This window comes from Arvicanthis niloticus, chromosome 16, assembly GCF_011762505.2.
Source record: "Arvicanthis niloticus isolate mArvNil1 chromosome 16, mArvNil1.pat.X, whole genome shotgun sequence".
NCBI classification, from domain to species: Eukaryota; Metazoa; Chordata; class Mammalia; order Rodentia; family Muridae; genus Arvicanthis; species Arvicanthis niloticus.
The window spans coordinates 66746737-66762900 of NC_047673.1; the positions used below are offsets into that span (position 1 = coordinate 66746737).

The 16164-nt window shown below is 35.1% G+C and overlaps 1 protein-coding gene across 11 annotated transcripts in view; it reads right to left on the reverse strand.

Annotated features, from left to right (window-relative positions):
* Positions 1-16164, reverse strand: part of Cep170 (centrosomal protein 170) — an 83572-nt gene that overhangs the window by 41461 nt on the left and 25947 nt on the right. For 7 of the 11 annotated variants that reach the window (XM_076914562.1, XM_076914559.1, XM_076914558.1 and 4 more), the window contains exons 4-7: positions 13789-13870; positions 7036-7091; positions 6792-6951; positions 4854-4988 (exon numbers count right to left, since the gene is read on the reverse strand). In XM_076914562.1, coding sequence (XP_076770677.1) covers positions 4854-4988; positions 6792-6951; positions 7036-7091; positions 13789-13870 — 433 coding nt within the window. Of the gene's footprint in view, positions 1-4853; positions 4989-6791; positions 6952-7035; positions 7095-13788; positions 13871-16164 lie in introns of all 11 variants that reach the window. The other 4 variants (XM_076914561.1, XM_076914560.1, XM_076914557.1 and 1 more) reach the window with 1 other exon arrangement.

Here is a 16164-nt window from a genome sequence, read left to right on the forward strand (position 1 = left end):
CATGAGAGTCATTGGTAATGACCATTACTATTCTGAGAATCAGAAGGCAGCTAACAGTCTGGATGAAGACAATTGCACTTGTATGACAGACAGAAGTAACAGACATAAAAAGGTCTTGACTATGATCCAATACCACTAGGAGATGCAAGGTGAACAGCAGCAATGGCAACCCCCCCCAAAAAAAACCCCAAAAAACAAACAAACAAAAAACCCAAAACCCAAAACAAACAAAAAAACAAAAGCAGGAAAAATCATCAAGGTGAGAAAGAATTAAAGAAGGAATGGAGATGTTCTGTATACACACACATGTATACACACACACACACACACACACACACACACACACACACACACACACAGTTTCATAGAAAAGGCATGAATCACCTAAACATGTCACCAGAATGGGCTATTTGAACCATTGGAGAATAAATGTAAGGCTCTAAGAATAAAGAGGTAGTCAAGTGAAGATGGAGATATAAAATAAATACATAAGCGATGCTTTGAAATTACAATTCCACTTACCAGTCTCAATTATAATATTCAGAGACCCCACTCTAGGACAAAACTGAAATTATGTAAGCTCAGGAGATGACACACATTATTAGGTAAAAGTGGTTAGTGATAAAATATGTGGCTTGCTTGCAGCATGGCCATGCAAGCAGCAGTATGAAAGAAACAATGCAAAAACAGAAAATTCTGTTGTCAGCCAGTAAGTCTGGAAGAAGCTTAGTTTACATCTCTGTACCGCAGAATGTGCACAAAGCCCAAAGGACATGGGTAAAAGCTGAACAACAGTGAGTGACAAGGGGAGCAGACAAATACAGAACACTGTGACAACTCCTCCATTGCTTAAGACATTGCATAAAGATGTGAGATGTTTTTAAACAGGTGTAATTAGGTAGTGCAGATGTACAAGAAAGAAGGTAAATACCAAGCTGCCCTTTGGTTGAGAAAATAAAAACTATTCATTATCAAGATAGCCTACAATCATAAAAGAATTAAGGTGAAATAAATTTCCCTAAGGCTCAAATATCAGCTTTATTCTAAGCAGATTCATAGTAAATCAATTATAATTTACTGGGGAAAAAAGGTAATATAGGCAAACTAGGCTGTTTTTCATCAATTTTTAAAATTATACAAACTATTTAGTCTTCTGAAATACCTTCAAATATTACATCTCTGTACAATTCATTAGGTGCTATAATTTGATGTCATCATATTAAATATGAGATTATAAAAAATCTTTTATGTCACAGAAAAATGAAAGCATTAGTCTTGTCATTAAGTATGTGGGGTCTGGTATGGAAGATATACAAGATAACAGAGGATATATGGCCCCATTACTAAAATAGTAATAATCACAATAGCCATGTTCATACTGTCAAAAAAATGTATACAAAAGGCTGAGAATATTTAAGAACAGAAATACACAAAGTAAAAATTATTCTTTTCAAAATCAACTCCATTGGGTTTACCAATGAAAAGTGAAAGTATCTCAGAGAAATTATTATAGCAAGCAGAGAGGTAAGATGAAAATCAAGAGCAGATAACTGGCCTTGAAAACATAGGATCCCAGAGCCACTCAGTATTCAGAGCTCTCAGGCTCTGGAGAACACTGCTGTAAGGTATCAATAACTTAACAATGATGATTCTCAGTAATAAAGGAAAAAAATTGTTATTAGCTTTCTCTAAGAAGGTAGAGATATAGATACTACATCTCATAATGACTTATGACAAATGGTTTAACTCTCAATAACTCAGTAATAAAATCATTGTTAGAATATGTGGAAATTTTATTATGTGAACAGAGATTCATTTCTCCGAAGACAAAATCATGAGATGTCATCCTTTTGAAATTCATAGTAGAATAATTGTTAAGGAATTTTAATATCATGTTAGAAAAGTTAAACAGCTTTCTTTTCTCACAACATTGATAAAAGATACTCTGATGTTCATGAATTTGATGTTAATTTTTATTCACATCTATTTCTATTTAAACCAAATTAAACTACAAGAGATAGTATTTGTTTGTACTAATATTTTATAATTAATCTCAATTATCAAGAATTTAGTAACTAAGCTAGAATTAATTCTATATACATAAACTAGAAGATATTAACAGCTAACAATCTATATTTTTTTGGTTCTCTTTTTTGCTTATTTATTTTGAGATAAGGCTTATGTTGCCCAGGTTGGCTTCCTTGCTTGCTCGTTCTATCTATCTATCTACATCCATCCATCCATCCATCGATCCATCCATCCATCCATCCAACCATCCATCCATCCATCTATCTACCTATCTATCTATCTTTGAGAGAGGGTTTCACTATGGTTTTACTTGTGGAACTGATCAGAAATGAATTTGGTTACATGGTCTCTAAGAGTTACTTTTCCTGATATAACGTCACCAAATTCAATGGTAAATGACGCATGCCCCACATCTGCTGTATGAGAACTTGATGTGTTTATCTTTGGAATCTCATGAATAAGTACTGTCTTTGGTAAGTAAACTAACATCACTCTGTGTCTCAATTCTTTAATTTATAAAATGTGCAAAACTGCTATCTTTAGATATTGCCATGATGAGATGCATACAAAGCATGTGGAAGAGATGAACAAAGTAAGCAAGACTGAGTGTCAGCCACTTTTTGTCAGGCTTCTACTCTTTTACCAGTCATATGCATGCAACACTGGATTGTACAAGTTATGTACCTCAAAATTTTAAAGTTGTGTGAGAATAAACAACACATTTTTTTAATGGCTCCTTAATTTTCAGTATCGTGTAATTAGTTTCAGAATACTGCAATAGTTATTAAACTGATTTTTTTTTAACCTATCTAACTGGTTATATCCTCCCTATATCAGGTAATTATCTCTAGTGCAAAATGAAGTTAGAATATATGGAACTTGAAGTAAGAAATTTAGAGTTCAGTCAAGATTTATGCAAAAATAGTGAAACAGTATTACATACTGGCAGTACATTATCATTTAGTAATGACACATACTGTGGGAGAAGAGGAGGCAGGAATTAAGCACAATTTATATGAGGGCACAAAGGGAGATAATACTGAAACAACAATAATGAGATACAAGGTGCATCAGGGATCAAAAAGTTCAATTTCTACTTGGCAGGCAAAACAGAGTCACTGTAGTTGTTTCTGAACTGAAGATCAGTTCACATTTGCTATGTATAGTTTACAGCAATGAGGTTGTAATGTAAACTCAAAAGTTCAATTATGACTCAGCACTGGAAAGAAAGACATAGACGTAGGTAATATATAAAATGGAGAGAAAAAAATAAAAAATAAAGCAGATATTAACTGATTTCTGGTTTCCTTTTCCTGTTTCTCCTTCCTAAAGAAACTTTTTCCTAAAAGAACTTCAACAGTTTTTACTATGACTTTTCTGTGACACTGCTCATATGCCTTAGGGACAAATAATCCCACACCATGCTTCGAGGGGAGCAAGGGTTTTAGTGATAATCTCATATGCATTGTTAGAGACTGGTTAGAACAGCAAGTGACCTTCTGAATCTGTGAGAAGCTAATGAGCGATGGGTTGAAGATTTTTGGGAAAGGTCTTCTTCCAAATCCCAGGATGTCTTCTGTACACAACTTTTGTTCTTTTCTGCTGGTTTGATCAAAAACTGTGTAACTTTGGATGCTGGTGGCAGCAGCTTTGAATGTGACGGTAACTGTATCAGTGTACATATACTGTGGATACCAAGACAGAAATGACAAGAGTAGCCAACAAGCCTGTCTATTGCACTGCACAACCACGAGAGGAACCAGGTGTGGAAGCCAGTACATTCCTTTGCTACTTAGTATCAGGGAGCAGTTCTGTCATTAACATGACAGGAAGGCATATTAAATAATAAAAAGGAAAAACATTGAGGAAGAAACAAGAAAGCTGTGATAGAGAGTTATTTGCAAAGTTTAGCATCACAGGACCTATTGATTATTGACAGCTTTTTTAGATTTGTACGCTGGTTTAAGTAGACTAAATCAAAAGACAGAATGTTTATAATTCTCCAGCTAAGAAAACTGTCCTGCCTACTTTGTGTAAATAGTCAAAGAAAACTTGAAAGAGTTCTGACGGGGATTGTTTTTGCCTCAGAGTCACACATAATATGTCTTCCAAACTGAGCCTTGGTGTCTGTGCTTGACTCCTCCAGTTCTGGATCTCTATCTGCTGTTACTGAACAAACGGGCTGCTCTGTCTTTCAGTTCTGATGCCTTTTCAACAACTTTATGTGACAATATCTCCATTTATCCTGGAAATCTTGATTTTTCTGGATACTGGTCACCACTTAAGTACACCACCAAGAACAGAACATGTTCCTTAGTTACTAATGTGAAGATCTAAACCATAACTGACTCTGGCCTTTGGTTGTTGAATTCTCTGAATCATACTGCTATCTTATCTCAATAAAATGAGAATGCTAGGAATTTAAAAAACTTATAGCTTTGTATCATATTTCTGAATATAAGAGAATTTATTTTACAATGAATATATGAGAATGAATCAAGTAAAAACATCTAACTCATATGTACCTACTTTTATAAATTCATTTTAATAATCAATCATTTTGAAATACTTAAAATGTCCAGTTAATGCTATTAACCTGTTTTTTTTAAACAATTTCATAAACAGGAAAAATGTAACAAGATTTTGTATTATATACACATTGTACTTAGTATTTTATACAAGACTCATAAAAAACTATAAGAGCAAAGCCATTTTAAGAATGAAGTTATGGTATAGATCATTTTTCAGAGTACAGTGACTTTTGTTTAGACTATAAATACTTGCCCAATATGAATGTGATGTCATAGGCATTGAGGTCTTCTTACCTGAAGTCCCAGGTTCCTGACTTTTTTCCTCAGGCTTGCCATTGGCTTTGAAAGCTCTTTGTTCATCCACCTCATCATCGCCCCACCATGACGGCTGCCCGTACAATGGAGTGCCTCGGGGTACAGCAGAGACATCTAAAAGGAAGTGAGTAAAAAACATCTTCCTAAAGCAGATGAAACAAAAAATATATTTTATGTGATGCTAAATTTACTTGGTTGATTTAAAAGTACTCTAGTTTCAGTAATGTAGCATTTGTGCATGAACTGGACATGACTAAGTGAATGCACATTGGCAGTGACTAAGTAATGCAACTTTCTACGTGTGACAGCAACTTTTTGTTTAAGTGTTACAGGGCTCTGGTATATAACTAAGATCTGTAACTCTGTAAAAATTGATCACTGCGTATTTAGACAGAAATGACTTAGGTAGAAGAATTTTTTTGGCATTACACAGTAATTACCAAGGGAATAATAAAAACAGTCTGATCAGGAATGCCATTAAGTCTAAATATATAAAAGATGAAACTAAAGCAAATTTTGGCATGAAAAATGGCACAGGGGTATTAGACATTAACTACATTTGTGCTCACTCAATGTTAGCAAATCTTTAGTTTCAGTAGATGTATTTTTTATCAGTTTAATACAGTTGTTACTTGAAGGGATTATATGTAAAGCATCATTGTAATTATTAACACTGTAAGCATTAGATGATATATAGATGATGCTGTATTATTAAAAATTTCCCTTTTGCAGGCTAGAGAAATGGCTCAGAGGTTAAGAGCACTGACTACTCTTCCAGAGGTCCTTGGTTCAAATCCCGGCACCTACATGATGGCTCATTTGGTTCGAATCCCGGCACCTACATGATGGCTCATAACCACCTATACTAGGATCTGATGCCCTCTTCTCCAATGTCGGTATATATGCAAATAGAGAACTCATATACATAAAATAAATAATTTTTAAAAAATTTCCCTTTATTTCATTTATAATTCAGAGAAACATAGATAATATAATAAGCTACAGTTTTAAACTATTATTTTCTTCAAATATTGAAACTACTTTCCTTAAATATTTAAGATACACTTAGACATAGTTGTCAACATTTTCTAGGGTAAACTTACACTAAAATGTTCTCTGGAATTAGTCACCAGTATGCATTATTTTTATGCATGTATAGATAGGTGTATGAGAACAAAAAATATAATTTAAGAGTTAGTAGAAATTCACAATTTTCCAAAGGAGTTAGAGTATTGTAATATATGTTATATTGACAACTACTGTGCTTATATTGACAAACTATTGTGTGTTGTTGCAGCTCAGTGAGAAGCTAACTCTGGAAGTGGGACAGAGAGCAAGCCCCATGTCAGACCCCAAGCATGTTTGTCTCAAAGCATCCTCCAAGGTCTGGGGATGGGTTAGTCCCCTTAACTGTCTAACAGGGAGAGAAGAGAAAAACAAAATAGCCCAAAAGTATAACATGTGTCCTAAGGACAGCTAAAAAACAAACTATTTTCACAGAGATTATTATTATCTACTAATATGCAAGTGTCTGCATACAAAGAGAGAAGCTGGAAATGGAAACTTGGCTCTGAGAATCTGGGACACCAGGGGACAGTTCAATACAGGACTGCAGCTACTTGCCTCAGTTTCCCCAGTCAGTCTCTGTTGGATGTTGTAAGCAACATGATACTACCTTTCTGTATTTTAGTTTGTTGTTGTTTTTGCTTGAAAGCCTCACCCCAAGGGACACTCTCTTCTGCCTGGGATTTGGCATTGGAAACATCAGCTGCTTGCTTTCTACATGCTTCAACAGTCAGTTTCTGTAGGTACCAACTTGATGATGTGTGTGTGCTTCCTCTCCTTCCTCCCTCTATAGAGACATACAAATACAAAGATATGGCTACTGCGGCTCTCCAGGTCCTGCAGACTACTTACCCACAGGTTTCTCTTCAGATTTCAGTGCTTCTGTGGCTCTGTGCTGCACTTCTGCAGCAGCCTCCACTTTGCAGTCTGTGCCTTTGGCACTTGCTGATTTTGGTAATTCTGATTCTGAAGACTTCTGGGACAATTGAAGTTGAATGGTAAACTTTTCGTGCTACAAAACATTTAAAATCAAAGTGAAACTTCCATGAAAGAAGTCAAGTCTAGTAACAGCCTGGCAACAAGGATAAACTCTTACCTTAAGAGCTTCTTCAGGGACCCTCATTTCTCCTCGCACTACAGTGAAGAGATTTGTATGTAAACAGAGCTAAGGAAGAATGTTAACTCCAAAATTCTGGTCACTGTGCTTATAACTTTATGTTCCAGGGAAAGGGGATGGCCCAGGGAGGGGGGCCCCCTCTCAGGTGCAAAGGGGAAAGGAAATAGGGTAAAGACCTCTTGGAGGGGGACTGGGAGAGGAGCAATATTTGGAATGTAAATGAATAAAATTATTAATTAAAAATTAATAAAATGAGTAAGTGCAAAAAGGTCATCAAATATAATTTAGAAGTTGTCCTATTCAAGAGTAACTAAGAGACTTATGATCCTGTATTTATCATCTATTTGTACAATACTGGGGACTGAACTCAGGACCCTGCATATGCTAGGCACGTACTCTACCATTGAACCACATCCCCACACTTAACAAAACATTGTTTATAGACAAGATCTCCAGTCTGCTCTCAAATTTGAGATTCTCCTGGGAGATCGCAGAATACCTGGGATGTACCCTGACCCTGGAATATTCCCTTAAATAACAAAAACTATTTCAAATATATAATTTGTCATAATAAATATAACCTTAAAATCCAATAAATATTTATAATCTTAGGCAATACTGGCCTTCAAATAATTAGAACATAAAAATTTTTAATTTTCATAAGCAACAATATGACAGGACCAAAATGAAGAAAATTATAGATACAAAAATGTATCAAAATTATACTCACAAAAGTGCAAAAAATGTCTCGAGTCAATACCCAACAGCAAATCCTAAAGGGATTGATAACTCAAATTTTCATGAACTTTGATAAAATGAGGTTCATTTTGCAAGTACACAGAAAATAAATGCTATAATTAGGGTTCATATGCAACCACAGCACCCCCTTCCCTCCATGTACTGCAATAAGGTCATATTACATTATCAAACAATGATTCTATACACATGAGAACAAGTGCTTAGATATAATGAATGCCTAAACAACAAGGCTTCTTTCTTATTAAAGATCAATCCTCTAGAGGTCCTAATTCCTACCATTATTTAACCTTACAACGAAAGCAATTTTACAATTACATACTAAATTCTACCATCCTTTACTAATTCAAATCATTCAATCATTCATCAATCACTTCAAGGGTAGAAGACTGTAATCGTGGTATGTGGGGGGTGGGGAATAATAAAAGCAGTAAACTTATGAACAGAACTTCTTAGACCTATAAACAACTCTATTCAATTCCAAATAATTTAGTGAGTGGATAGAATCCTGTGCTTTCAAAGAATCTAGTTATTAAATCCTGTCTGGAAGTTTCCTGTCAATAAAGAAGCTTTCTATAACTCTGAATTGTAGAATTTCTCTTTTTTTGTCATCTGCATATTTGTTGCTACATACAGAAATTAATGTCATTTAATGACAATCATCTATTACAGTGGTTCTCAACTTTTAGGTTGCAAACCCATCAGATATCCTACAAATCAGAAATTTACCCTATGATTCATAACAATAGCAAAATTACAGTTATGATGTAGCAATGAGAATAATTTTATGGTTAGAGTTCACAATATGAGGAACTTTAGGAAGGTGAGAACGCTCTAGCGTTTTTTTTTTTTCCCCCTCAGAAATTGAAAGTTTAAAATAAAATCAACAGCATAACTACTTTTCAATGGAAATGACAGCATTTTAAAAGTTGACAGTGATTCCTATGTTTTCAGATGAAAACATGTAGACTACTGTGAGTTAGTGCTACCTCTTACAGATACATAAACATCTCTGCCTTGGGGCTTCTCTAAGGTATCCCCCCGACCTAAGACTTCAGCTCAGAAAGAATGACAGGGTTCCTTATGTTCAAATATTTTGTGTTTTCTGTGTGGAAATCAGAAGACTTTACCTGTGAGATCCAAAACTGCTATGGTTGGTGGTTTGAATGGATCAGCTAGCTTCTGCCTGCCACCAACTTGCTCTCCTACTGTTCCAGTGCCATAGTCTGTCTGTCTCCTGCAATGCTCCCTGTTTATGAAGGTCACAGACTAACCCTTTGAAACTGTAAGCGAGCCTCTAATTAAATGTTTTCTTCTATACATTGTTTTGGTCATGGTGCATCTTTATAGCGATAGAAAAGCAACTAGACATGTGGGTCCAGCATTTATACCTAAAATGTGCTATCTTCTCAGTTGTGTAAATTTTCACAAGTAGTTTTCAACTTGCCAATCAAGAAAAATGATAGAAATGCAGTTACTCATAATGTCAGTAAGTTTTAAAAATTTTAAAGCTTATTCAAAAATTAAAACTTTTGGGGGGGAGGTGTACTGGTAAACACAGGGTTAAATCTATAAACCATGTGACTAATTTCTAAAATTTATTTTCTCAGTGCTTTATAAGACTTTGATAGCTAATCTAAACCATCCAAATATAACTTATTAAATAAGTATTTATCTAAAAGGGTCACAGACACTCACCTGCATACTAGGAATGTGCTTTTAGACATCAGCCTTTACCTTAGAAACAATTATGACTGAGAAAAGCGAAACTTTAGTTTTAGTTATTCGTGAGAGCTGTGACCTTAAAAAACAGGGTCAGATATCACTGTGAATGCATCGTTTTTCAAAAAAATCTTTAACTCAAAATAACAAATAACATATACAACAAATCTATGCAAATATTTTACTGAATAGCAAAACAACGATGTAGTGTTTTCTCTAAAATCCAGAATGCAATAAATGTAGCACTTTCTACATTCTTATTTGCCATAGTGCTCAAAGCTTTAGCTAGGGCAAAATGACAACACCAAAAAAAAAGAAGTCATATTTTTATTTGAACATGTGATGATTCTATATCCAAAAGGCTCTATAGACTCCATCAAATAACTCAGATTTTATATAATTTCAGAAAAGTTGTAGGGCATAAAATCAACATATAAAAAGTAAGGTTTTAATACTCAACTAAAAAATCTGTGGGCTGGAGAGATGGCTCAGAAGTAAGGAGCACTGGCTGTTCTTCCAGAGGTACTGATTTTTAATTCCCATCAACCGCATGGTGGCTCACAACCATCTGTAATGGGATCTGGTGTGTCTGAAGACAGCAATAGTGTACTAACTCACAGACCACATGAAGCTCATGAAGAAGAAAGACCAAAGTATGGGTGCTTTGGTCCTTCTTAGAAGGAGTAAGAAAATACTCAAGAAGCAAATATGGAGACAAAGTGTGGGACAGAAACTGAAGGAGAGGCTGTCTGGAGACTGCTCCATCTGGGTATCCATCCCATGTGCAGTCACCAAAGGCAGATGCTGATGTGGATGCTAGGAAGTGCATGTTGACAGGAGCCTGATATAGCTGTCTCCTCAGAGGCCTGCTTGACCCTGACATATTCAGAGGCCGATGCTCACAGCTAACCATTGAATTGATCATGGGGTTCCCAATGGAAGAGTTAAGACAGAAGACTGAAGGAGCTGAAAGGGTTTGCAGCCCCATGGGGAAAGCAACAATACCAACCAACCAGAGCTCCCAGGGTCTAAACCACCAGCCTGGGAGCACACAGGGAGGGACCCATGGCTCCAGCTGTATATTTAAGGATGGCCTTGTTGGGCATAGGTAGGAGAGGAGATCCTTGGTCCCATGGAGGCTGGACGCCCAGTGTGGGGGAAATCATGGGTGGGGAGGTGGGAGTAAGTGGGAGGGAGGGGGCACATCCTCATAGAAGCAGAAGGGACAGTATAGGGGGTTCCTGGGCGGTGGGGGGAATGGGGTAAGGGGATAACATCTGAAATGTAAATAAAATATCCAATAAAAAATAATCAGAAACATCATAAAAAAGATAAAATAAATAAATAAATCTTAAAAAAACAATTGCTGAGAAAAAATACAAAAAATATTCCATCTATCTGTCAAAACAAAATTCCTAATGATACACCTATAATCAAGGAAGTAATACTTTTTCAATGAAAATTTAACATGGTGGAAAAATAGTAGACCACAAAAAGGCCTTCCTTAATCATAGATTGGCAGAATTAATGGTTGTTACCCAAAGTATTTTACAGACTCAAATTTAAATGTGCACTTTGAATTTTAATATATATGTGTGTTTGTGTATTGGGGAGGTGGTAACAGTAATGTACAGGTAATGAAATCAGAGAGAAGTTTAAGAGAATGGAATAAGTGGTATTATAGAGGGTGGTAATGGATCATTCATGACATGAAAGCAGAAAACAGGTCACTGGGGTGTAAAACTGTAAAGGGTAACAACAAAAGCAAACTGTATTTGAAATCCAGAACTTTGTATGGCAATTAAAAATACTGAGAAAAAAATGGTGGCACATACTTACACTCTTAGCACTCAGGGATCCGAGGCAAAAGTATTACAAGTTTAAGGCCAATTACAGGAGTAGGGCCACTTTTCTTTAATGATGCAACCCCTGGTAGGTTAATCATACCACTCCCAAGTCTAGCTAACTAGGCCATACAAACTGGATTCAATGCTGGGGGCACAGGTGGTGGGGAGACTTAAAAGAAAACCTCAAAGTTGGGTAGGAAGGAAAGAGGATGGGAGAAGCGTAGATACAGAAGGAATTGTGGGGAAGGGGAGTGAATAAATATCCCCAAAACTGCATGATATCTTCAAAGACTAAATGATTTTGTTTTTAAAAAATCATTTTGGTATAATCCCAGACCACCAAAACTATATTTGGGCAATAGGAAGCATCTAATAAATGTGCAACGAAAGCATTTTGGCCTCCTCATCGGGCACATCTGTGGTCATCTGAATGAGCATACATTTCTGAATGTTTATTGATTGCTGCTTTAAGTATATGGTCATTTTGAAAAATGAAATATTTTATTGAATTCATGCTTTTCACAAAAAAGTTCTCTAGTCAGAAAACATATTTACAGCATATACATTATGTTTTCTAGTGCAAATCTTAAACCATGTTAAAATTGTCTCTCCATTAAGGAGACATGCTATTAATCAGAGCTTTCCTTTCTAAGGCACATGATTTGAAATTGAATTCAAATTTATATATGAATAAAGCATGACAATTTCCCAATCTAGTATAGCTAATACAGAAACAAATATAGCTATCACATAAAATGGTTTAAAACAATTCTGTCCCATGGAATAAAATTTCTGCCATGTCAATTTCAGCATGAAATCTTAAAGGAACAGTGAGACTACATGAGCTTCCTTCCCCTGGGCATCTGAGTGAAAATGCTAGCTCAATACTGACTATGATTCTGAGGTATTCCTTAGGGAGAAAAGCTTAAAAGCCCTAGCCAATTTTAGAGGTATTATGAGTTGATTGTGGGGTGGGGGGAAGATTAGTTTGCAGTTCCTAGATTACAATCTGCAATTTGAAAAAGTATGGGCTATCTCTTAAGTTGACTCGTATTCTTCTTGAAAGCACTCTCATGCTACCCTCAAGTCATCTCCCTTTTCCAGCCTCTGAGAAGCTAGGACCAAAGGTGTGCTCTACTGAATTTGCTACTGTTTCTTCTGGAATTCAAACTCAAAGGTAACTTTATAAAATTTTATTAAAAATCTGAATTTCTTAGGATGTGTTCTTGTTTTAAGACAGCTAATAGTAAATTAACTACAGAAGGTACGTACATACAAAATATCTTTGTTAAGTTTTGATAACACTTAAGTTGGTTAAAGATAACTCTTAACTAGTTTATCTAATATGTGATTTAAAACATTTACATTTATTTGTTGTATGCACACATGCATGTACACCAAGTATGTGTGTGGTGGTCACACAACATATTGCTCTCCTCTTTCACTATTTAGGTCCTGGGGATTGATCTCAGATTGCTAGACTTGGCAGCATGTAACTTTACCAGCTGAGCCATCTTACCAGCCACACCATTCATATTTTTAAAAGATTTAAAATACATAACAAATAAGTATTTAATTAATATTTATTTTTCAGTTTTTAAAGTATAAGTGTAAAATATGTGGTGTAAAACTATTCAAGTTTAAATTTTAAACTTTAAAAAGTCCAGCTTTTGTTATATATGATACTACATTTGAGTATTATTATCTGAGCCTATTTTCTTTGTTAAAATGATCTATCAGATTGTTAATGTTTAGCATTTAAAATTATCTGAGTTTCAGTAAATGTTTAAAAACTAAATCTCAAGAGAAATGTTCAACATAAGAAATATTTTATTTTAATTAAATACAAATAAAAACATTTTAATTATTGCTAAGTCTTATTACTTCATTTAACTAGGTTCCTTATCATATAAATCATATAACAGTCCAGTTATGAGACTCTAAGTTTTAAATAAAAATTTGAACAAACATGAAATAACAATGTGTTAGTCATGTAATATTGGTGTCAGAAAACATAGAATATGTTACATTCTGAATTAAGCCAGCAGTATAGAATGGGAGCGAAGGCAGGTTAATGTCTGTATCTTCCTAAGAGACTGACTTGGGCCCTTGTAATTCACCTGGCAAAAATCACCTAGGTATACAGTGCTTAAGACATTCATATTCACAGTACTCCTCCAAGCTCCATTCTTTAACACCCAAATTATGTAAAGTAGTACCACAGAGAGAGAGAGAGAGAGATGGGCAACAGCTGATTATTACCAAGCTTTCCATGATCATCCTTAGGAACATAGTAACTGAAGACAAACAGTAAGCATAAATTTTCAGTATTATTAATTCTTATAAGGTATTAAATTATAGTAAATATTTTTAATGATTTTAATAAATGCACCAAGTTATATAAGGATATCATATCCAAATCTCAGCTTATCTTCAAGTTTCAAAGTGATGTAAGTCTGCTCTGGTATCCTTACATCATTCACAAAAGTCTACAAGGAAAAATAAAAAAGGTTATTCTGCATATAAAGTATTAATTCTCGCATTCCAGTCAAATTCCCCAATCTACTAGTCAAAAGTACTTATTGTGAACTGCACTCTAACATGTGCCAAGCATCTTACAACATGATACTTATTTCATACTAAACCTTTTATCAGAATTTTATAGCAGAATTACTTAGAACAGCACTATGCAAGAGAAATATATCACAATTTTCTAATCAAACAACATATACTACTTGTAATTTTTGTAGGTTTGTAACAAGAATTGGAATTAGTTTTGATAATGCATTTTAAATTTAATCCAGTGTACTAAAAAAATACTATCTCAAAAAGTAAAAATTAGTAAGGTATTTGTGTGTGTGTGTGTGTGTGTGTGTGCTAAGCCTTTGGAATTTAGACTAGTCAAATCTCAAGTATTCAATGGTTGCTAATGGTAGTGAAAGGACCACACAGAATAAAGCAACAGAGTATTATAAACCATCATTCTGTCCTCTTTAAGTTTCTTACTGCAATGCCTGACATATTGCATCAGCTTTCCAAAAAGACATCTGGAGATAATATCTTTGTAGTTTTTTTTTTCTTCTTTTCTTTGGTTATGCTATTAGAGAACAGCTGAAATATTCAGTTTAAACGTCCATAGATGCAAACAGGAAAAAACAAACAAAACAAAAAAAACAAAACTCAATCATACAGTGAATTGACAAGAGCACTGTAGAATATGACAATAATGACATGACAATAATGACATAATCATGATAATAATAATGACATAATCATAGACAAAATTATCACTTGCACACAACTGCACATCCAAATTAGTGCTCCTGTTCGTCACAGTCCATCTATCTTGTTTTTTGAGGTGAAGTGTCTCACTGGGATGTGGGGCTTGCCAGTGTGACTAGGTTTTCTAGCTAGCAAGTACTGGGAATCGCCTGTCTCCATTCCCCAGCCCTGGAATTCCAACTGTGCAGGTAATCACCCCCAATGTTTTATGTCTGCTGGGTATTGGACTCATGTACTCAAGGAACTCTAGTCTGAACAAAGAGAACAAAAGGCCTAGGTTAGAATGTAGGCTGCCATGCAGTAGCACAGTAACAAAAGCAGGAGTGCAATGGGACAGACATGGTAGGGTACAGGGGCTCAGTGCTCAGTGGAGGGAGGAGGCAGGAGGACTGAAGGTAAATAAGAATCTCACAGAGAAGCTTTAACAAGCTCACAGAAACGTGGGTCCCCAAAGTGCAGCAAGAAAATTTGTTTCAATTCTTTCTGCTTTATGTTAATAACATTTCTGGTGGTAACAACATATATTCAGGTCCTTTGAAATATATTTTGTGATGGGCTAAAAGGAACAAGAATGCAAGTGATATTTGAGGTTCAGTTTAGAGGGTACAGTGGCTTGAATAATCTAAGACAGAGGGTTACTTTTCTTAAACATAAAATAATGAGGGCAAGAGAGATGGCTCAGTGGTCTTGTAAGAGGCTTGCTGCTCTTGTAGAGGACTAGTTAGGTAGGGCCCAGCAACTTAAGCCACCTGCAAGTTCAGCTCCAGACGATGCAAAGCTTTCTTCAGGCCCCCATGAGTACCCTCACTCACATTCACATGTCCACACACACATATACATAATTTAAAAACAAACAGTTAAAAAACAACGTATGTTCAACAATGGATTTGTTGAAAAGTACATATAGGTTCCTGGATAGTAAAATTGTCTTAGCTATCTTCTTAAAATAACTAAATCATAATAACAATAAATAAACCCCTTTTGAATGTTTACTGCATATTGGTTTAAATGTTTAAAATGATTTACTTATTTTCATATTTACAACAAACTGTAAGGAATAATTTTACTTCTATTTTCAAAACTGAGGAACACAGAAATTAGTTTTTCCAAGGTTATACCACTTGTTACAATTAAAACTGAGCTCTCAAATAGCACTTCACTGTTTCCCCCCTAGTTCTGACATTACTTTTTATTTTGATGTTGAAAATTCTGGCCTTACAATAGTATTAAAAGTATACTGAAGTAGACAGTTCAATGGTGAAGAGCCCTGGAGGCTCTTCTAGAAGAGGCAGGTTCCATTCCCAGCACTCAAGTGCCATAGGAAAATAAAGTTGAAATAATTCAGTACATCAATATTCTCTCATATCCTGTCATTATTTTCATTCTGCAAGATGTAGAAACATCAGATAGAAATAAGAAAAAAATCTACCAGTTACAAAAAAAATACCTAAAAAGACAAAAAAAAAAAAAAAAAAAAAAAAAAAAAAAAAAAAAAAAGCAG